At 38.9% G+C, this 23,162-nt stretch overlaps 1 protein-coding gene across 4 annotated transcripts in view; it reads right to left on the bottom strand.

The window, feature by feature from the left end:
- TSHZ2 (teashirt zinc finger homeobox 2) overlaps positions 1–23,162 on the bottom strand; it is a 228,488-nt gene that overhangs the window by 84,407 nt on the left and 120,919 nt on the right. For 3 of the 4 annotated variants that reach the window (XM_026099603.2, XM_026099602.2, XM_026099601.2), the window contains exon 2: positions 879–3,957. In XM_026099603.2, the coding sequence (XP_025955388.2) occupies positions 887–3,957 (3,071 nt within the window). In that variant the 3' untranslated portion in view covers positions 879–886. The remainder of the gene's footprint in view (positions 1–878; positions 3,958–23,162) is intronic. The other variant, XM_026099605.2, reaches the window with a different exon arrangement.

Raw genomic sequence — 23,162 nt, 5'->3', positions numbered from 1 at the left:
GTCTCTTTCAGGAAAAACATAGCAACACTAATGCAGAAGTATCCTATTACCGGGTCTTTGAAATATTAAGATTGTAAAAAATCTAGCTGCTCCCTTAATTAAGCCTAAAAACCCCAGGTTATAATGAAACTTGCACTGAAGTTAGTGATGTTTATAGATTGACCGGCACTCCCATCAACATCAAACAAAATATAATACAACATCTCCAAGAATAAAAAAGTATTGAGCAGAGACGTGACAGAGAGTTTATTCTAAAGTGATGCAACCAAAAAGGCCACTCGCATCAGAACTACGGGGAGCTACTAAAATATGCCACAAAATTGAGTATCCAAACAGCAACTGAAAGAATAACGGAACTGCTAGGCGAAAGCTTTTCAGAGTTATTAGTAGATTCTTCAGACTAGGTTTTAGATTATGGATTAATTAAGATTTTGCTAATCTGCTATTTGAATCATCTTTTTTCCCCACCAAAACCAGATTCACTGGGAGAGAGGTAAGCAGTCCTTTGGTGTTCGGTGCTTTTTCCTGCTTTTTCTATTCTCATTGCAAAAAATAGCATTTAGTCGCACTCCACATTGAACTGCATAGGATGTGAAGCAGTTAGCTCTTAGAAACAGAAAAGAGAGTGAGAACTGGGAAAACAGCTATGCTGAAATGAGTAATAAGAAGCAACTTTTCTATATAGGGCAATGTAGCTAAGCATTTATCAAGTTCTCTTCTTGAAAACATTATAAAATGGATATGTACATGTAATTAGGTTAATGAAGCAGCAGTACATTATACATTTTATAGCGTTTTCCTACATTTAAGAAAGTACAAATCTCTTAAGAGTCCTCCTTAAAATGATGAAATTAAAACTCACTATGGAGCATGCATACCTTAAGAGTTATTCTTCATCCACTTCTGCTACAAATTGTGAATGGTGTTCTGGTGACTTGCTGTGTGTTTTGCTTAGATGAAGTTTTACTGCGTGTTTGCTCGCAAATGTCCGACAGCACAACTTACATTTGAACTTAGAGTCTGTGTCCTCTTCTCCAGCTATTGTTTCAGGAGATCTTTGAACTGAAACTCTGGAGATTTCTTGCTCTACCTTGGTTTGCTGCTCCACAGCCAGCCTGTTCATGTCTTTCATTTGGAAACCTAGGTGAGATTCTAAGTGGCTAATGTAAGTAGAGGGGGTTCGAAACTGAGACGCACAGTCGCTGCAATAAAAGATTGGATGCCCTTTGTCCATGTTTTTCAAAAACTTTGTTCCTCCAGTTTTCCTAAGTTGGTACTTGACATTTGCCAACCAATGGCTGATGGTGGTCATCGACAGTCCAGTAAATTTTGAAATCTGCATGCGCTCTTGTGGGCCTAGATCTGATAATAAATATTTACCTTCAGAAGTCTGGAAGAGACTGGAAGCAAACTGAGCTTGCAAAATGAGAAGATGCTGAGGGTTCCAGTTTGACTGTCTGCCCTTCCTTTTATGCAGAGTAGAGACTTCTGTAGAGACATCCTCAAAGCGTCGGACATCTATTTCCAATTTCATAGATGGGATCCTCGAAGATGCAGCAGGTTTTGGCGTAGTAGCTTTGGGAAGAACTTTGACCATGTCAGCAATGTCAGAAAGAGCATGTTTTTGAGGTGGAGAAGTACAAGATTGTGCTTGAGCTGACTCAGCTTTCTTGCCTTTAGATTTGGTCAGGTCAATAGGCTGATCATTGTTTTCAAACAAATAGTGCCTGGATACACTTGCAGGCTTTGGTGGGGTTGGAGCAGGAGATAAAACTGGCTTCTCCATCATATTTAAATTAGATTTGTGGAACACAGAAATTGTGCTAGAGCTGGGGCTGGAGTTGGATTGGGGCCGTAAAGGTTCAGTGGCTTTGCCCAAGTGATTATTCAGCACTGACTGGAGGGCACTAAGTGGGTTGACACAAGGCAGTTCAGAAGAATGGCTGGCAGCAGTGCAACCATTACTAAGAGAAGCTGCTGTTGGTTCCTTGAGGACTGTTTTTTCTTTTCCACTGTCCTCTTTTATCTTGTCTTCTTCTTTCAAGGGACATGGTTCTGTCTTTTTTGGCTCCACAGAAGCTTCACATTTGAGGAGAGGTTCTCTTTCGTTCTGACAGAGCGGGGCAGGTTCAGCTTGGATGCCCTCTTTAGCATAGTCCTTTTGTACATCTTCCTTGTCATCAGTTTCCTTCTTCACTTGAGTGCACTGGGCCACATTTGCTGAGATAGGGACCAGAGGCATGACCTTCCACTTCGGAGCAATGGGCCTCAATTTATTGGTGATTGTTGGCCTGATTTGCAATACTTGGGAACCCACAGGCAAAGACGGCTTAGCTCCTTCTGAAAGCTGATAAGCTGCATGGATACTAGGATATGCACTCCAGCTAGGAGCTCCATTTTGAGCTTTATTGATGGCTGTTGTGACAGTGTTCTCCAATGACTTTAAAATGTCCCCACCACCCTTTGAACCATCTTCTAAATCTTCTTCTCTGAGGTACTGGTATTTCATTGTAGGATCCAGTGGTTTCTGAAGTGTGTCTTCATACTCTTCAGTTTTTACCACTTTCTCATCTTTGTTTGTATCATCAGTCTTATCTTTTTTAGTTTCTTTTTTTAGTTCAGAGGTGGGAGCTATGCATTCTGAAGATGATTTACTGGTTATTTTTGAAACTGGGCTGTCATTGGCTGGTGCTTCAGACAGTGATTGCATCTTTTCCACAGCTAAAGGATCCAGAACGAGCTGCTTTCCTTTTTTTGAAGCTGAACTTGTGACTTTCAAGAAATGGCCAGTGACCATCATATGAGTAGTAAGCTGCTGCAAGGTGTCATGTGAGCTTCCACATTCCATACACTTCAAAATCTGGGATTTGCAGGCCTCAAACTGCCATGTATAGCTAGCGCCATTTTGATAGCCATACCGGTTGTTAGATGATAACTGCAGGTTTGCATTCTTCTGAGGAGAAAAAGTATCTGAGAAAGACCCCGTTGTGGAATCGGGGGAACAAGGCCTGTTAACATCAAACACACGTTTCTTTGCTGGAGTGACCATTTTTGAGGAAATGGTTGGTACCGGCTCCTTCAAAGGCACTTTTTGGTAATGTTTTGTTTTTATCATATGAACACTCAGATCTTGAAGGGAATCAAAAGAGTCACCACAGAACATACATTTCAGAACTTTTTGTGCATCTTCTTTGTCCATGTCCTGGAAAGCCCTTTTTCGGGGCTTTGAGTAGCTGGTAGGTCTGTGCTTGTCTTTTTTATGGTTGTCATCTTGGTAATGACCTGTTTCATTCATATGAACCGTTAGTTCTACCAAAGTGTCGTAGGCAGCACTGCACTGCCTGCACCTAAACCTGCTAGCACCTGTGAATACAGCTCCACACATTTTGCTGCTCTGCCTGTAGAGCTGGACTGAACTGAACAGGTTAGGTTTCGAGACAGGTCTGGAAGGTAAATTCTGTTGTAAGCTTTTTGACAATGCATCTTGGTGCCAATCAAAATCAGCTTTGTTACCTCCATTTCTGTTGTCACAACTCCTCTTTTCCGAGTTAGACAACTTGAAACCCAGCCCTAAGCCTGTCCAATAAGAGTCTGACAGTATGTTGGCATAGACTGCTGTCATTTTATCCATGCAATCATGTGCTTCATTCTGGCCTTTGGGATGGGCGCTGGTTTTTGGATCCTGTGGCTCTCTAGAGCAAATGCTTTTAATATCTGTCACGTGGTCACTACCATCACTCAGTAGTGATTCATTTTCTACATCCTGATTAGATATATGACTGACCGGAGAATTCTGGTAACTAAAGTTCCCTTTCTGCTCAGGTCCCACTTCATGTTCCTCATCTGTACCAGTGTCATTGCTGCCCTGAAGCTGAGCAGTTGAATTGTTGTCATCGTCATCTTCTTCCTCCTCCTTTATATCTTCCTCTTCTTTTAAATCTTCCTCTTGGACATAACCTGAAATGCAATGTCAATATATGAAATAACAGGTTAAGGGAGAATACTACAGTTTGAGGTTTCTAATTTCACTATGTGCTTTCCTTACTGGACTTCACTTTAATCTACAACTTTATTGTCTGTTAGTACTGGAAGTGAAAAAAGCCAAATGATGTCTCTTTCTGTGAAGGTTGCTGCATTTTATTGGCAGATGATCATAATTCTTTATAACTGCCAGAGATTCTGAGTTAATAATTTTCCTGTCATAGGAGTATAATTCTAACTGTCCTGTAATGGGACAGTTGGAAAATTTGTACATAAGAATTTTAAGTTTATACTAAAAGCTTCAATTCTATCAAATTGTTTTGAGCCTCAGTGAAAGAAAGGGTAGAATTGGCAAGGAACAGAAGAAAAATAACTGCCATAATCTTTCTGGTTCATAGAATCATCTAGGTACAGTAATCTTTTGCCATTTGATCACCTAAAAAAGCACTTTAGAATCTACACAAATAATTTAAATGTCAAAATACAACATCTGAAAGAGCTAATAGGCTTAAGTGGAACTCTTTTGTTTGTAAAAGTAATATACTGTATACCATAAAGCAAATTGTGCTTTGATAAAAAAAAAAAAAACATATATTTCATGGCAAGAACCTTGGAAATTGCAAAAGAGTACTGGGATGTAGCAGAGAGACCAAAGTTAACTATAAAACTGAAAAAGTAGAACAAGTCTAGAATAATTTTCTTTGACAAATGAACTATTTAATTAATAAGATGAACTCGATACTGGAAGAGTTGTAAATTTTAAAATTAATTAAGGAATTCAGTTATTTTTTCTTCTGGCTCTAGATCAGCAGTAATTCTACTCAAGTTATGGGAGATAATCTGGTTAAAAACAGATTGAAGGGTGGGAGAAAAGGATTCTTAAGGGTGAACTGGCACCGCTGCAGTCAGTGGCTAAATTCCCATTGATTCACCAGAGTCAAGAATTCACTCTGAGACTCCCACAAGAAGTGACAGAGCAGAACAAGTAGTTCAGATATGTTTTCACAAAACCCCAGTGTAATTTTTTAACAGCCATTGCAAAGCTATTATGTACAATGCAAGCAGACACTGAAACAATTCACTTTTATTGACAGCCACTCATCGAAACTAAATGTTGATTTCAGAAGTGCAGGTCTTCATACGAGATATGTTTACATGCCCTGTCAGTTAGGAGCAAATCGAGTACTGCTAACCCTTGTGATTGCACAGCAGTCGCAGGAATACTTTGCTGTGTTTTCTAAGGCCCGGCTTCTTGTATCAGGTAATGATGTTAAACAAAAAAACCCCACCTCAAAATCAAAGCTGTCACTAAAAGTAACCAAGTAAAAATAAAATAGAATTCTTCTACTCGTGACTGTGAAGTAGAGCTTGAAAACACAACCATAAAAGCTTGGAAAGCACAAGGCAAATGAGCCTAAAAGTGTTATTTATTTAAAATCCAGTTCCTTCCCATCTTCTGAGAAATGCTCATTTTTCTGAGGACCTGGCTTATTTCGCCGTCTTGATTTTGGTATTCCTGCACAAATGATACCCTTTTAACTAATGAAAAGAAATGGAGAGAAAGGTAGAAGCATTTTGATTAACATATGAACAAAGCCTTCCCTGATTCTTGCAGATACATGTTTCAATTTTTCAATCCATTTCAATCCATTTGCATTTAAGGAGAAATGATCAGGGGAGAGTACCTCACCCCTCACAACAACTATTTACTGTCAGGCCAAAGAAATGAACCAGAACTTGAGAAACAGTTTCCTTGAATGAACCTGAAGCGTAAGCACAGGAAAATGAGGACTCTCTGCGACTGTGCTGCAAAATGCACGCGAGCCATCTCTCCTGTCGCCATTCGCACAGCTCTGGGACGAGTGTGGACTGTGTTGGCCTCAGAGATGTGCTTGATTTACTGCAGGGATGATACCTGGCTTCACAACCAGAGGTAAAGATAAGAGCAGTGTTGAGTGAATGGCCCGGCACTATTTTAACAGGAGAAAATAATAACTATGTAGTTCTGGGAACATTATGCACTTCAGCAGAAGCTTTCAGCAAAGAAGGACAAAGTGCTTGTTAAATATTGAACAAATGAGTCTTTTAACAGTGTGTTGGGGTACAGCAAATATAGTAGCCCCATTTACAGATGATCAGACTGAGGCAGGCAGCAAAGACAACACTGAGAATAAACCATATGTATTTCACCTCCCTAACCTTCTTCCCTAACAACCAGATAATGGTGTTCATGTGCCCCCCTTCTGAGCTCATAATATTTAAGGGGGATGTGGAGAATGAGAAAGAAGGCGGCAAAAGCTCCTACACGTCATGAATAGTAACCTTGTTAAACAACCAGCACGAACTGATGAGCAGGACTGACATTATTCTCGCGGTGTTAGAGATACTGTATAGCGTAGGTAGCAACGCTGGCCCCTTGCCAAGATGTATGACAGTGCCAAGCAGATTACACTGAGCAAAACAAAAATAAGGAGGGAATCCAGTGAAGGAAGCAGACAAAACAGACGACAAATAGCATTCACACAGTTTTGGATCGGTGCAAATTTGATTCTCTATTTCTGCATGAACTCTTTGAATGCTATTAACCCATTTTTCACAAGGAGGTCATTTTTTTTCCTCTGGAAGCTACTTACTGTAGTTTCTTCCTCACAATATTCTTTGTCCTTCTAAAAGGATTTACTAGAATAAGCGAAGTACCAGACAGCTGCACATCCCCCACAATACAGATAAAATTTTCTGCTTAATTAGGCATTGACATGTTTACTATAACCTTTACAGAAGAGTAACTCGTGCTGAGAAATCCTCTTTTTTTTTGGTCTGCATTACATACAGATGCAATCTAATGAAATTGGTAAAGTAACTTATTAGAAAGTGCCATCAAAATTTCACAAAACCATCAGTCAGGTCCATATTAATAACGGTCAAGGGTTCTGGGCAGCTTTGAAAATGCAACACAATATCATATGTGGAAAACCATTTCTGTTTATTTAAATGATTTAAACTGCTGTGGGCATTTTAAGGACAGTGAAGACTTCTGTGTAGACAACCTAGGGGTACAGGAAATGCATGTGTCCCTCCAACAGTGCTATTTAGTAAGATTTCACTGTACGTAAAGCTTGAGATGAACTGATGTAGTTATTTAACAGAAATAACATTAATTTGAGTGGACTTTGCATTATGTATTTTATAAGCTTCATGTAAAGTATGTCTTAAGCCCATACACTTGCATGTTTTAAATGCCGTGTCTGTAATAAGTAGTATGAATTTTGCACATCACAGTGATGTCCGTATAATAAATTGTTGAGTGACCTGCTCTCTTCTCACCAGTTCTCCCTCAGGCTTATTCTGACATTCCAAACCTCTGAGCTGCTCATATATAGCTGTCTAATAGAAAAAGAATTAAAAAAAATCTAAACTCAGTAACCAGGTGAATGCTTCCTCCTTTCCTCAGCTGAGAATTTTTCCCACCAAAATTAAAAAGACCCAAACAGAGATGTAAGTTTGCAGTCCTGAAGAAGTGACAGACTGAAACTTTACTCTCTTGAAGAACAGACAAAGCCCAGGAACTCAAGAGCATTGAATGGAAGCAATTTCTGGCTTCCTAAATGGAAATACAGTATTTGGTTTTAATTCTGATTGACCCCAATATAGTATATTTCAAAATCACGACATCATTGTGGATAATATTATCATATGGATAATAATCATTAGATAAAGTTCTAAAATGTTTTAACTTATTTTTTTTTTATTTCCCTCTGTAGCTTTGTGGTCAGATTCGTGATAACTTAAGCAATCTGCTTCTCTAGGACAAGGGATGCAGTAAACAGCTGATATTTACTCTTCAAAGTATAAGATTTCCTTAGATCCTTCTAGTATATTTCTGCAGAGTAATTAAAAGAAAAAAAGGTCCAGTCCATGCACCTGCAAAAACTCTTTTTTGAAATTATGGGTCTAAAACTCCATCCACATTTATTTTGAAACGTTGATCCTACTGCACAGGCAACGCTGAGCCAGGCTCCTGGTGATGTTGAACACAGTATCAACTTTCAGTCCCTCATCCCCCCAGACTAAGCTCTAACTTACACCACATTATACATCACTTCTGAACTTGGGCTGTAGGGTGTGAATACATTTGTTTTTTTGAAGTGTGCACTTTTACTGTTAACTTTTCCACCAGTGGATGCTATTTTCACTCAAATTTGCTCTCTTTTTCCACATAAAGAAACGCTTCTTAAAATATATATACATGCTTCTTTCCAAGACTGGAAAATTTATTTTCTGCCAAAAAAAGGGACAGTGAATCATTGTCCAGAACAACACTGCTAATCCGTGTAAAACCCATGCACCATCTGCACTTTTTCATACATATATTCCAATTTTACTTGAAATAACATCATTAGCAGAGCCCTCTCACAGTGCTATAAGGTGATCTTGTTTCCTTCTTGTCTGGCTTCAACTCAAACATCTTTTTGTGTTTGGCAAAAGCTGTTTCTTTCTCTGAACTATTTCATGCAGATAATGGATAATGACCACTCCTCATTCCTTTTTCTCAAAAATGTCTAACTACATTAGCTATCCCAAGACAAATCTTAACCTGGCTCTTCGTAGAAAGTTCATGGCTGTAGATTCATCCCAGTTTGAAAATCAACGGAAGAGATAAATTGTCAATTGAGAAAAAAACCCAAATCCCTACTCTACTGCATAACTCTTATATCAAAGACACTTTGGAATTCAACAGGATTAAACCCAATGGAGCACTCTGGAAATGCAATGGAGTTTTATGTAAAGAACCCTCAAAACAAATGAAATTTGTAATATAAGAGTGAATTATATCATTTCAGAGCTTTTTAGAATATAGTAAAAATTTCTATACCAGGGAAATAACTTTCTGTTAAGTTCTACAACATGGAAAGAAAACCCAGAGAAAGTTTACCATTCTCAGCATTAAGGGAATAGAGAATTTCTGAATCACAGGCATACGAAATGAAAGAGCATCTATGTCATCTAGTCTGAATGTCTTGATAGTGTAAGATTTTAGTCCTAAAGTCATGTGCTTCAGCATACTGAGGAAGGGTTTAGATATCCTCAAAACCTCAGAAAAACTTGACTATGCTGCACTACCTCTTTTTGGACAGGCCAGCTAATTATTTTGGATAATGGGAAATTATTTGCACTTTTTGACTCTATCACTATTAACCACTGCATCCCAATTCATTTTGCAGTTCAGTGGGGAAGTTTCAGTCACCATCCTAGTGATGTAATTTTGTATCCAACAGAACCTATAATCTCAAAAAGAAGATTCTTCCTAATATTCCTTTGCTTTTTTTAAAAAACATTTGCTTCTTAAATAGTTATAGCAGGTGATACAATAGCACAAATTTCTGTTTCTGCAGACTAGGAAAAGAGAGACCCACAAGGACAGACACAACCTCTGTGGTGACCAGCTTGCAAACCGCTGCTGATCAGGAGCAAGGAAAGGCAGCTACAAGCTACAGCCCCCCCCTGAACTGGCTTCTGCCACATCTGAGTTTTCACACACACAGGCAATTCCATGAGCCATAATCATTTATTTATATATGAAGCTGAAAAGAAGCAATTTTGGGCTCTCATTTTGCTGTACTCCAATTAGAGTTGTATTATAAAGTTTTCTAGTAAATGTCCAATTTCCTACTGGTTAGGAAGGCAAAACACCCACTAGCTTCAGTGGGACTTTTAGCAGCAGAAAGAGAAAAGATGTCTCTTGTATATGGCGTCCTCCACAGCTACAAGTCGAATGAAGATGATACATGCAGTGAACTGGGTTGTGAGCAACTCATAAACTCTAAGCAAATCCTGTAATAAAACAGAAAAAAAACCACAAACAAACAAAAGGAGGACTGAAAAAAGAGAGGCAAGCTGATGCATGCCACTGGACTGGGAGTCCAAACCATAGACGGAATTAACATGGAGTTTTTTCTTGGATAATTTTCCTTAAGGACAGGCTTGTTTATGCAGTCAGTTATTACACTAATAGAAAAGAGCAACTCTAGCCAGGCGCTAGCCGTTGCAGATGTGGATTTCACCGCGTTGAGGGCCAGCGCTTTGGGTTCCTCACAGGAGGCCTAACCGCCTAAGTGAATAATCTGTCTTCGGGTAAAAACAGTGATGTCTGTTATTTTCTACAAAGCCCTGGAACTCACCATTTTATTGTTTCAACCAGCTTGATATTCTCCAGGCAGTATTTTTGTCTAGTATGCTTCTTAGGAAAGTTATGGCAGGTGGCACAACCAGCGCAGATACTACCCGCTCACACAGCCATTTTGTGAGCGCGCGCCCTGCCCCGCCCCGCTGCCTGGCCTAGTTTGGCCCCTGGTGCGGCCCTTACCTCCGCGGGGCGACTGGGGCCCCGCCGGGCCGCCATTACCGCCCCCCCACAGCAGCAGGCGTCGCCTGTAACGGCTGGTGCGGGCGCAACGGCGGCTTGTCAAAAGGCACTGGGTGCCTAAGCGATTAAAGGAACACAGTAGTAGCAAATATGGTTTCCCATTTAGCCATTTTAATTGCATGAGTGTGAACTGCTTTAATTAAGAAAACAAGCCCGGAACTTTTGTCTCTCTTTGCCTTTCTGCAGTGTTCTCTCTTTAGAAGATTACTACCTTCTACGTCCAAGTTTCAAATTGTGTTTTCCTTCTTTCATTATCTGAGGTTCCCCTAAATACCCATCTAAATTTCTTTAAATGATAGGAGCTACCAATCAGAATCACAAAAAAATATATAAATTGAAATTGTAATGAGTCTTACCAGTGTATCACTAGCACTTTGGTTCATTTGATATGAACTTTGTTTTTTTAAAGTACCACATGGTAAGGCTTTGAAACTTCAGTTTGTAAAAAAAAACTGTAACAGCCTTTACAGCCTTTGAAGTCACTACTGATATAACTCTGAACAGATCCATTCAAGTTCAACTAACATCAGACAAATGTTTAGTGTATCAGAGGAAGCCACAAAAGCAAGGATTTCATCAATATTTCACAACAGCCTCAGGGAAACTGTAGATTGCAATGCTGTAGGGCAGCTAATGGAATTACACACAAGGGTTTTGTACATTTAAAATAAGCAGCTACTAAAAAAATTACCCTTCAGTTTGATAGAAACTGTATAAAACTGCAGATGGGAAACAATTAAATAGCTACCAACATTTATCCATGTCAGCCTGATAGGTCATTTAATAACAGGTATTTCTTTCTTTCCTTCTTTCTTTCTTTCTTTCTCTTTTTTTTTCCTGGTAGGGCAATAATAAAGATTAACATTTATGAAAAGTAGCATAAAATATAGTACAGCCAAATGAATAATTAAAGATGCTTCTGAAGAATTTGTTTGCTATTGTATGGCCGTGAAGACTGCTCTCCAGTAATGAAATACATTTATATTAAATACAATTATAAATAGAAAGAAGCTCAAGATTATGTTTATGGACACTTGCTTTTTATCCTAAAAAATAAGAGAGAATGTTGAATCATTTCTATTGATGCCATGGCTTATCTCTTGGACAGCATTTCTTTACAACATATTCCTGTTGAAATTAGTTGCGCCCTGGCTTTGCATATATACAGGGGTAAACTCAAGGATGGACAAATTAGATGTAATAAACTTATGTAAGATCAGCACTTCTCCTGAAAGACTCTTGATCAGAGTGAAGAATTCTGCATATGAAAGCACAATATTTATTCTAAAAATAGTTCCATATAATCATATTCCTTTTCATTACTATATTCAACATGTAAAAATCTTTAAGTACTGACCCTTCACACAGTTGGTTTTGAGTGGTTAGGTATCATCTGCTACTGTGGGAAATTATTATTTCTGTTAATAAATAATGATTGTCCAGTGCACTGAACGGCATTATGTGAGAGGCAAATTATTTGATTATTAGGTTATTATTTTTAAAAGCTGTTTATTTCTTGGCCTCTTCAATTCAAAACAGACCAGCTTGGCTAGGTGTGATGGACAACTCAGTTTAATGCAGAAGAATTTAGGCTGCAATTCAAGAAAGCTCTTAAACATGTGTTAAGTTTGTCCCAACAGGGTAGGAGTTGATAGGCTTCCTGCCATAAAGAGAGGTTATGAAACAATGTTGCTTCATTAACATAATTAATTAATAGTTGTTATTAATATGTAAACAATTGTAGCCTGATTTCAGTAATATAACTAGATGTTAAATGAGCCAGCCTTGCTAGAAAATCTGACAAGAGAAAGGGGCTAACAGATAGGCTCAAATGTTACAGCTCCAGAATCCACCACTGATTTCTGAGGTGGCCTTTGGCAAGTCACTGAGGGTCGGTTCAAAGCTCAGATGTTTTTACTGATAATGAACAGCCCTTTTCATTTCAAAAGCCTAGCTTCCCTACCTGTTGAACTGCAAAATGCTACTTACTGTATGTGTTTTGCAAGAGCACACTGGGAAGTCCACAATGCTTGTACAGTGAGCTGAAAATCTGAAGAGCTACTGAGTACTAAGCTTTATGATTCAGTGGTAGATAGAGGCGAAGTTAACAGTTTCTTACATGTATTTATTAGCGCATAGAATTCATGCACAGCTGAGGATGCTGAATAAAATGTAATCTCCTTACAATAACTTGTTGACTAGAACCTAATATTACAGCCTATTTTAAAAAATATTAATATGGCTTTAAAAGTACACTATTATTATAACATTTGTCTAAAGAGCAGTGGGCCCTTTGATTTTCCCTTTGGATACACAGCTATACTGCAGCTCCAGTGAAATCTGCTTTAAGCCACACTTGCCAGTAATATTCATAAATCTGTGCTGGTTACTCATAGCTGGTTAAACCATGCTTGCAACATCATTTGTCTCTTAATATCTCTTTAGATAAGGCACATAAGTAGAAAGGGAGGTATAACGAAATATAGCTTCCTTGCCTTTTTGTTTTGTTTTGGTGTTGCATTCCAGGCAATAAAAAACTGTGAATGATTTTCAAGTGTGGATTTTTACTTGCTGGGATTTCAGGGTAAAAGGGATACTAGTGAACAATACACAGATCATCAAGTGTTTTATTTCCCTCTTTATTCTCCTTTTAGGAACACACTGTTGCAAATGCTGGTCCAAATGAATAGTCTGTTTCTTTTGTGACAAATATTATGGCCAACAAACGCTGACTTTTGACCATTAGACATCCCTGCACTTATAGCCATATAACCATCAAAGCACTAAGCCAGCATGAAGGTCATTACCCCAGCCAGCATCTTACTTTGACTAACTTCTCAGATATGTAAGCAATAAGCAGTTGCAAGAGATTGATATGATACTTTGTGAGTAATTTGGATGAACTATAACACTAACCCAGTAAAGTATTATAATTTTAAATGTGTCCAGAAAATAATTGAAATTCTGGTTTAGCTTCATCATAATGCACAGTGCTGGGTGTATTTAACAGCTGACTAGTTTAGCATGAATATTGCTTTACAAATGAGGTCATATTGTTTTTAAGAAACAATATTGCTATCAAACATGTTTAGGAGGAAAAGCAAGAGATTATGAGTACACTTTTAACCTTTCTGTCTCTTTCTATATCTGTTTACTATGGTGATTTAGGTACTCAGTGTTGTTTGAAGGCAAACATAGAAGGTTCTGGCATTTAAAAGAGATCCAATAATGAGCAACTGGCAGTCAGATTCTTTCTTATTATTACTCTGTCACAAAATCTCTGTTCTACATCACTCCATCTTTGCAACACCAGTCAGAGATGAGAAAGGTCAAAACATCTCCTTCAGACATGCCGTCTACTCATGCACAGTGCCATTTCCAGTCACATACAGCAGCCAGAATTCAGCCCGTGTTGGGGAAAAGAGCAGAGTCCATAGGTAACAAGGTTCGTCAGAGGGATGGCTTTCCTCCTTCTGGCATTGACACGACCAGGTTAAACAGGGAACACCTACTCATTTTAGTCCATGTTTCTTTTTTATCCCTTACCCTTGTGTCAGAAGGAGGGATACCTAAACAAGTTTCCAAAAGAATATTTACAAGTCACAGTATGTATGCATCCACATACATAATGTTGAGACAGCTCTGTCAGAGGAAGGTGGCACACAGAGAGCCTGATCCTGCCTTTCGTGTCTCACTGCAGTCAACAGGGAGATGGAGGCAGCAACCGCAATAAGCACCAAACTGTGTCCCACTGAAATCCATTTTAATGCTGCAGTTACCTTTTGTAAGGTCCAGCCTGAGACTGTCTCTCCTTCTCTGGGAGAGGCATGATCACAGCCATGCTGGTGCTGACTGTGGTAGCACGAACTTGCAACCATTTTCATCTGAAGTTCTGGGCGAATCAGGCCATATTACTCCCTGAATAGACTGGGTCAATATACTGCATTATTATTATTATTACTAATGTGTTAATGTGCTAGCCACGACACTAATACTAAAATCTTTTACAAACACAGAATGAAAATTCTTCCTTCCCCAAAAGCTTCCAGTTTTGATACCCTTCAGTGCTGTCCTTTCTCTTTCCACTCACTTTGGGATGCTCCCCTACAGTCTTCTTGCAGACATGAAGGCCTGTTAATAGTGAAAATGCTAATAATCGGCAGTAGTAAGCTTTACTGTCGCTTCCACCCTGCAAGAAACTTGGGCAAAACAAATCAATCCATGCCAGAAGGAAAAGCTTCCAACTGGTATGGAAAATTAAAATATTTTCCAAGTATTAAGAGAATTAAATTAATAGAATTTTAAATGTCAAAAATGAAAAATTATTGAAATACAAATATTAAGCTATGTTCTTTTAAATGATGTCTCAAATGCTCCAAGGGAGGACTCAGATCCAGGGCCAGTACATAGATCATTTACAGATCATAATCACAATCTCAGTGTTGCATTCCTGCCCTGTCCTGAGTGATAACTGAAATTTATCATGTGGGACAACGTGTAACAAAAAAAAAAGCAGCAACAACAAGAGGCTGCAGCTGCACAGGATCAGTTTTCCCTGAATCTCAGCAAGAAATAACAAGTATGAGTTATGGTAAAAAAAATCCAATAATCAGAAAGGTCGTTTAATGACAGAAACAACTTCTTCAGCACAGGTATCACGGTGTAATGACTGCTGAGATGGGGGACCTCGCTGGGTACAAAAAAGCTATATATTATATCCATCATAACTGGGTTTAAGGCCTTCAGGAATCCACAAAGCAGTTTGGTAGATCAAAAATCCAGATTCTAAAATCCCCAAAGAGCTGAAAGAGTGGATTAACTGTCTCTACTATCCAGTCCTATAACAGAATAAAAAAAACTTTATATACTTCTCTGCATTCTTTGCTTTTTTTCTGGAGTCTCACTCAGACTTGGAAAGAGAAGCAATAGAGGGCATCTGACCTCTACCAAATTACTCATAATACTGAGTTTCTGAAAAATGAATCTGGCTATTGCTGCAGCAGGCAAGCCAAAATACAAAATTTTTTAAAGTATTAAAAGATATGTGTTGCTGTTTCTAGTGATCACAAGCATAAATGCAGACAAGAGATTGGAAAAAAAAAGGTCCAGAGAATTTTCAGTCATGGTTAAATACACACAAAGAGCAAAACTTCTCCATTTTTTGATTTAATTTCCAGCTCTTCCATTTCTTTGCCTTCCAGGCACCAACATGCAACGGTGATGCCACATTTCAAGCTTTACACTTCTGGAGAGGAGCAAATGTACCTGGGATGTTTATTAAGGCATCATTATATGTCTGTGTGGCATCATTTATTTTCTGTGGAAGAGACCATGCCAGGTCAAGATCAACAGTTTGAACAGACAATTCATCAGGTGGGAGCAGGTGGCAAGGGCGGTATAAGAAATCACTTGAAAAGGAGAACAAAACTGAAATGGATGGAAGTGTAAAAGTAATAAGAAAGTGATCAGTGAAACTACGAACAACAGAAGATAAATCAAATGAAGCAAGTGCAGAGCAGAAATCAAGAGGGTTTCTGTAAATGTGAACATTTACATGTGAACATGTGAACAGGGCTTCAACCTTCAGCCAACAAGTATAGTGTTTTTCCCCCAAATCCTTCTCAGGATAAACTGAACAGGGTTATTTTCTGGGGATTCAGAAAGAATCTGTAAGAAAAAAACAGTCTAACTTCATGAAGTCCTGGTGGAAATGGATGCAGAGAGCATTCAGAAAATGAAGTATTACGACAGCTTTTGCACATTACATTTACATGCACTTTCAAACTGTGTTTATGTTGTGACAGTATGTTGCAGGGTCTGTGTTTATGTTTAGTGTGAGACCCCCTGAAGCAGTGACTGAAATCATACAGAAATAAACAACGGTACGCACGCAATTCCAAAGGCAGTAGAAATGGAGAAACGTTGAACAATGGAGCTCTAACTTTTAATAAAAAGAGCAACTCCTCTCACCCATTAACTTGACTACTTCTTGAACAGAAGCACACAAAACAATTTTTATCCAAAATTGAACTTCACACCAGTAAAATCTGTTTGCTATCAATAATCAAATTATTCATGACAAAAAATCCTGTGTACCTTATCTAACACAGATTTTGGACTAAGTGCCGATAATGTGAAATTAAAACTTCTAAATATATTTCTGATATCAGTGGGAGTTATATAAATATAAATCTGCCCAGCTTTTTCATACACAATGAGATACTGGGTACGGACACTATGTCCTAGTTGATTTGCGAAACAGAGAAGGTCCTTTGAGATTTTATGGGTAAAGTTGATTTGGAGCTATAAAATTGAAACACTTATTACAGACCAGAGGCCAACAGCACTTCATTACAGACTGTCTAAACACTTTCCGTTTATCCACTAGATTCAAATACAAACAATAACTCCCTTTTAAAGCATTTCTGGCTGTTTTTCTGTCTCCCTACCAGAAGCAACATCTAAAAAATACATATATTTTGAATATGTTTATCAATCTATGCTAAAATTCAAATGAAGGCAAAGCACATCCTAGAGCAAGCTAGTACCTGCACAATGTTTGTCTTGAACAACTACCAATTTGCCATGTCTACATGGGGTAATTACTGTATAAATCTACCAAAGCACAGCTGGAATTTGACTAGTCTGTGTGGAAAGATGTGGGGGGAATTTTTCGGTATGTGCCGTACTGCTTGTTCATCGCTGCTTCTGCGCAGTTAGTTCCCTTATACTGGTGGGAATCTTTCACACAAACAAACAGAGGAAAACATTTTTAAAACAGGAAGATTCAGAAGGACTGAAACTGCTTTTAACTTATTTTAGAATTCACTACCTTTTCATATGCTGCCCCTTAGAAACAAGTCTTAAAACATTCTCTGGGAGAAGAACCAGCCAAACCAGCCATCTTTGCTGTTCTCTCAAAGAAATTTAGCTTAAACAAGCTAGATCTTTTGGCAACTCACTTACTGTACTACTTGCTATTGTCTCTGCTCCATGAGCATAGCCCAGAGGCACCATTAATGTTCCCAGACAACTCAGCAGCGCCTGACATCAGCAGGCCTCCTCAAAGGGCTTTGCTCAAACAGAAAAGTCTTCCAACAATCTACACTGAGAAACACCAGCTAGCCTGTACTGGAGCTATCGATAGCCACGAGTTAACAGACATCACCTGCCACTTTCTAGTAGAGTTGTGACACCGGAGTAGCAGCAAACTGAAATGATGCAGAAAGGCAGGCTGGACTTCTCCTGGAAGTGGTCACCTCCATTGGAACCAGCTGTTGGGATCTACTGAGCTTCTACAGTTAATGAGATAAGGCTGACTCTAACCTGGAGTGTACTTTGCCCATACTTTGGTTTCACTGCTAATAATTTTTCAGGTGTCAATCGCATAGGAACTTTTTCATGTTCAATAGGAAAAATAATATGCTAAATTTAGAAATTTAGAAATATGTGCTAAATTTCTTACTGCTGAAATTCTTTTGAAGCAAATAGAATTAGGCAGAAGAAAAATTGGCTCAGTGTTTTATTTTTTCTGGCTCTCTATAAAGAAAGTCTGCTAGTTGCTAGTGTTGTTTCTTTTTGTCCAGTGGATATATATATATATTTTTGTGTGTGTGTGTGTGTGTGAATATATAAAAAAAATATGTATGTATGTGTGTATATATTCAGTTTTGCTGCCAGTAGCAGTGGAAATAGGAAGTGCCTACATCCTAAACTCTCTAACAGCATGTTAAAAATAGTGGCAATTTTTTTTTAATTAATTCATGTAGCTATTATGCCAAAGCCTTCATATTTCTGGCAAGTAGCACATTCAGACTCTGTATGCCCCCAGCATTTCCTCAGAAGACATCTGATTCCTTTTGTTTTACTTGATAACTTTGGATACTTCTTAGTGGAGCCTCTGAACCAAACTTCTGAGGTGAGTTACACACTATGGAAAAGAAATCTAATTCCAGCAAAGAATGCTTTAGTACTTACTCCGTTTCACAGAAAGCAAACTGTCACCCATTAGTTTGAAAATTAAAATGTATTTCCACTTTTCCTCCTTTGTTATTGTTAATCTAAAAAGAGGGATCAGATGATTTCCCATATTAGTTCCCAATCTGTTTGTCCCTGCGTGATTGAGAGGCAATGTCTCATATGAAATTCATCCTCCTGCTTAGTACTTTCCCACCAAAATTTAGGTTCCCCAACCAGTATTTCTTGCCAAAAAGTGGTTTCGCTGCTACCTGTTCTCTCTACCTCTATGAGCAACCACACTTTTAGCTTTTGTTCCTTGACACCAGTAAAAATGCTTGTGTTAGAGGAAGCAGAATTAAAGGTCAAAAATTCAAGTGTTTTTCTGTTCCACCCTGTATAAATCTAATGCTGTCAAAGAGAAGCAATCATGCCTGCAAATGCACTTTACGGGGCTGAGAAGATCTGTTTCTCAACTTAAACTATGTAACATTTAAATATCAAAAACTTTGTTTTCTAATGAGGGAAGTATTGAGGGGGGAGAAATGAATTATATGCTTGATGTATACTGAAGGCTGGGAAAATTAAGGCCATTTCCCCTGGTGAGAATGCAGTGATTTCAGTTTGTGAGAGTAAATTAAGCCTTTGGGAGAATTTGTCTTCCATTAAATTGAACAGCTAAACAGGCACAGAAGATTTTAATGTCACCACCAACAAACCCCAAAGGTTACAAAAAGAAAAAGAAACACAGTTTTCTTGTTTGGAAGTTCTGTCTCTCTACCTAGGAAAAATGCAAACTGTAAATGTATGTTGAGAAACAAAGACTCTTAAAGATCATAATTCCATTCCTATACCATATGCTATTAATGTCTGTCAACACTGTTTAGCCAGCAACTGCTGACAGAACCATATTTGCTATCTAAATACATCATAAATAAATCAGTAATGAACTGCTTTAGTAAACCTTCTGCACTGATTGGAAATACAGATCGAGTAAACAAACTCTGGGGATAGCATTTTGCAGCTAGAAGTATATACAACTGTTTAATGTCAATGACAAAGTCACTCACACCTCTCTTTCTGGCAAGACATGAGGCGGGTGAAAGAAAATCAGAAGAATGGCAAAAGTGTTTAATCAATTGTAGCAAATGTACCTGTCAGCATTCATCGTATTATTTTTCCTTTTTTTTTTTTTTAAACATTCAGCTTTTACTTTATGCAAATCTCAGAAAAGCGACTTTCAGCAGGTAGAGTTATAAAATACACTTGTAACAAAATCGAAACACTGGGCTCAATCATGGCCTCAATACTAGGAAGATGGTCATCAAAACCTTGCTGAGGTTCGTGAGCTTTTCAAGCAAATAGTAAGACCTGTAATGAGTAAACACAGGCTGCATTGACTTCTTGGAAAACAAGACACCAGATTTTGTATTAAACAGGAGTATTTTAGAGGCAAAGAGGCCCACTCAGTAGGAAAAAGCAGGAACTAAGACTGTGTCCCAAAATGGATTCCCAACTCTGCTCCAGGCTAACTAATAGCTCTGCACTGCAATTTTTCTGCATTGTTTTGAAGGTAAAGTGGGAGGACAGTTGTGCCAGAATTTCACTTTGAGATTTAGAATACTTTGAAGTCTAAGACTTGAAGTATTTCACAAGATGTGCTAGATAAAAAGTGGTAGAAAACATTTCATTATTTGCCAAAACAAACCTACCACATGTTGCCTGGACCAGCAGCAATTCTGTTTGGTGAAGGGCAGCTGGAAGTAGAATTCCTCTTGCGAGGTGGGATATTGAGAGACAAATTAGTAGTAATGTTGGCTGCTAGACTTAAAAAAATCTACTAGCACCATAAATTTGTAATTAAATATGTAGTTCTTGTCTTCACAACTCTTGTTTGACACAGGTTTTTAGAAAGTTACTTTCTGACAGCTTACTGGTAATTAGACACTACAGCTTTATATCAGAAGAACAGTCTTAATTAAGACTGTGGAGAGATGCTAAAACTGTAATTTCATCTACAGTATATTTTAGCAGCAGAGATTCTCCGAGGTCCCTGTGGGATGAGACTTTAGGCCAGAATAAAACAAGCACTAATTTATCATGATATTTGCAATGGACAATATTTAAAAAAATAGAATTTCTCTTCTAGATGGCTGATTAAAAGTTTCTCTTAATCCCATCGGGTGATTAAACATTTTATCCTTTGTTCCCCCCAAGTTGCCGCCTGCTCCCCACCCGGACGGTGTATGAGATACAGAGACAGACCTGCTGCGTACGAGCTCTGGTTATTGACAAGGCTCACAGAGAAGTGGCAGCTGTTACTCTTTCTCGCCAGAATTAGCTGCGTGTACAGAGGGCTAAAGCGGAGAGCAGGGAAGGCTGCCTGGCTGTGAGGCCCCGCCAGCGGGTCTCGCTCTGCCCTCGGCACGGTAAAACAGAACGCGCCGCCCCGAATGCTGGCGTTAATCTGCCGCTCTCTATTTCTCTTTCACCTGGAGTTAGGTGACCGGGAGCTAAACACTGCGATGGAGACGGAAGGAAGCCCGCGTTGAAAGGAGTGCGGGTCTGTACGGGAGGAGGGTAGGCTCTTGTCTTCCAATAAATCAAGATATAAATTTATATTATGAGCACCTTAAGAAGACTGAGGTTCATGCAAAGGAATACAGTGTAAGACAAGGTTCCCTCTGGTGTCATTTGTTTCTGTGACAAGCTGCAGAGATTGCTGGAACAGAAGAAGTCCCAAGCTCCTAAATACCATCTCAAGTAGAGTTCGTGTGAAAAAGAAGAGTAGCAGTACCGTCTGGATGATAAACATTCATATTTTACAACCTTTCAGTTTATTTACTGATATATCTTTTTCTAAATATATTTGTTGTTTGTATCAGCTTGCCTAGGCAAAACAGAGCCATACATAATTCAGGGATAAAATTGTCATCAAGTTACTGCGAATCTAAACAAATAGACCCCAAACATATATTTTTCATTAATAGCCCTCCATTACTAATTTCTGACACTTTGAACCAAAAAAAAAATAAATAAAATAACAAGACAAAAAAGAAAGACACCTCATTATTTAATGCCAGTCTCCCTGGCTTTGTGTCTGGAGCAGGTAGAGGCATTGTCTTAAAAGTTAGTGCTTAACGCGACCTGGGAACGCTGGCTGGGGCTGGCGGGGAGCACGCAGCGAGGCAATGAGCCAGTTGGCCAAAGCTGTCACCAGCCCTCACGCCTGCGAGACAAGGCTAAGTGTGGAAGCTCCCATGCCACTTACACATTTCATTTTTCGCTGTCTTCCTGTCCAAAAAAAGGAAGAAAGGAAGAAAAAAAAAGAAAGGGAGGGGAGGAGAAGAGAAAAGAGAAGAAAAAGAACTGTTAATTTACAAAGCCTAAAATAGCAGCTGCTAATGGGCTTTTGCACTCCTCCTTTAGTCACTGCAAGGTCACAATCAGAGCTAGCTGGCGACTGATGCTAACATGAAACACAGCACTTCGCGTCTGCAATGGGCATTAACAAATCTGAAAGAGCTGGGACAAGAACACAAAAAAAAGTGACATATTTTATGGAGCCCTGAAGTCCTCCAGGTTCTCAGAAGGAACTTGGAGGGTGGAGCGATACCCTGGTTTTTTTATTGTCCCTCGTAATAATTATTGCATTACAAGGAACAATTAATTGTATAGATTAGTCTAACTTCATCAATTTTATGGGCCATTTTATGGCTATTTTGCACAAAGCTGCTAAGCACAGCCCTCCTATTCCATCCCTGTGTTTAAAGGGTTAAATGAGATGAGTGACAGCCTTTCTGCATGATTTACAACTTCGAGCCCTGTAGTGAAACCAGCGCTTGATGGATGATCCTGAAAGACGGAGACTAACCATAAATCATGTCTTTGAATCATTGACAAAGATAAAGGAGAGAAAGAAAAAGCACTGGCATTGACATTCATTCTCCCAATAATGTACATTGACTAGTTACAATACAGAACCTTAATTAAAAAAGCGAACTCAAAGTAGTCACCTCAGTGTAGGGACTGCATCGCTCTGGAAGGCTCACGAAAATTACAAATAAAAGTTCAAGCCACAGCCATGATAGGTTACCTCCCTGGGAAAAGCACTCAGATGTGCCCTTGCCATAGCCCTGCACTGGAAAAGTAAAGCAGATAAACCCTGGTTTTAACCTCCTCGTTATTTAGAGCCCAGCTTTCTTTTATTGTGCCTGTTCTTAATTTCACCTTATTATCGTTAGAGCTGGAGGCCCAGGCAAGATGAGAGCCCTGCTGTTTTAGACACTGGATATATTATGCAGAGGTGCCAATCTTCATAGGCAAGACAAAGAACACACTATCGTCTCTGCCTTACAGGAGAACCGAGGCATGGAGAAATCCGGGGACTTGTTCAGGGACTGTGTGGGCTTGATGAGCTTATGAAAGGGGGGTTATGTTTGTATGTTCATGATATGCCTGGGATAGAAAGGTGCTGGAACTGATAAGGAAGTTCCCTCTATTCAGTGTTTCTAAATTTATGGTAGAGGTAGGAAGCAAACTCCAGTTGCCTAAGTCCCAGGCCAGGAAAAGGAAATCATTACTTAATCTCAGGTGCCACTCTTGCAGGCTCACGTGCAGGCTAGTAGCCGTGGAGATGTATGACCTAGCATCTCGAAACACAGTCATACTTTTAATATTTGCATCCCAAAAGTTAAGGTTTCACTTTAACCTTTCAAAAGTGGTAGAGTGTGACACATTTAATATTGCATGAGAAATGTGAGGAAAAGCCAAATATCACAGCTTCCAACAGACTAAATGG

The sequence above is a fragment of the Dromaius novaehollandiae genome, chromosome 16 (assembly GCF_036370855.1).
Source record: "Dromaius novaehollandiae isolate bDroNov1 chromosome 16, bDroNov1.hap1, whole genome shotgun sequence".
Lineage (NCBI taxonomy): Eukaryota > Metazoa > Chordata > Aves > Casuariiformes > Dromaiidae > Dromaius > Dromaius novaehollandiae.
This window is presented reverse-complemented; position numbering and strand designations above follow the sequence as displayed.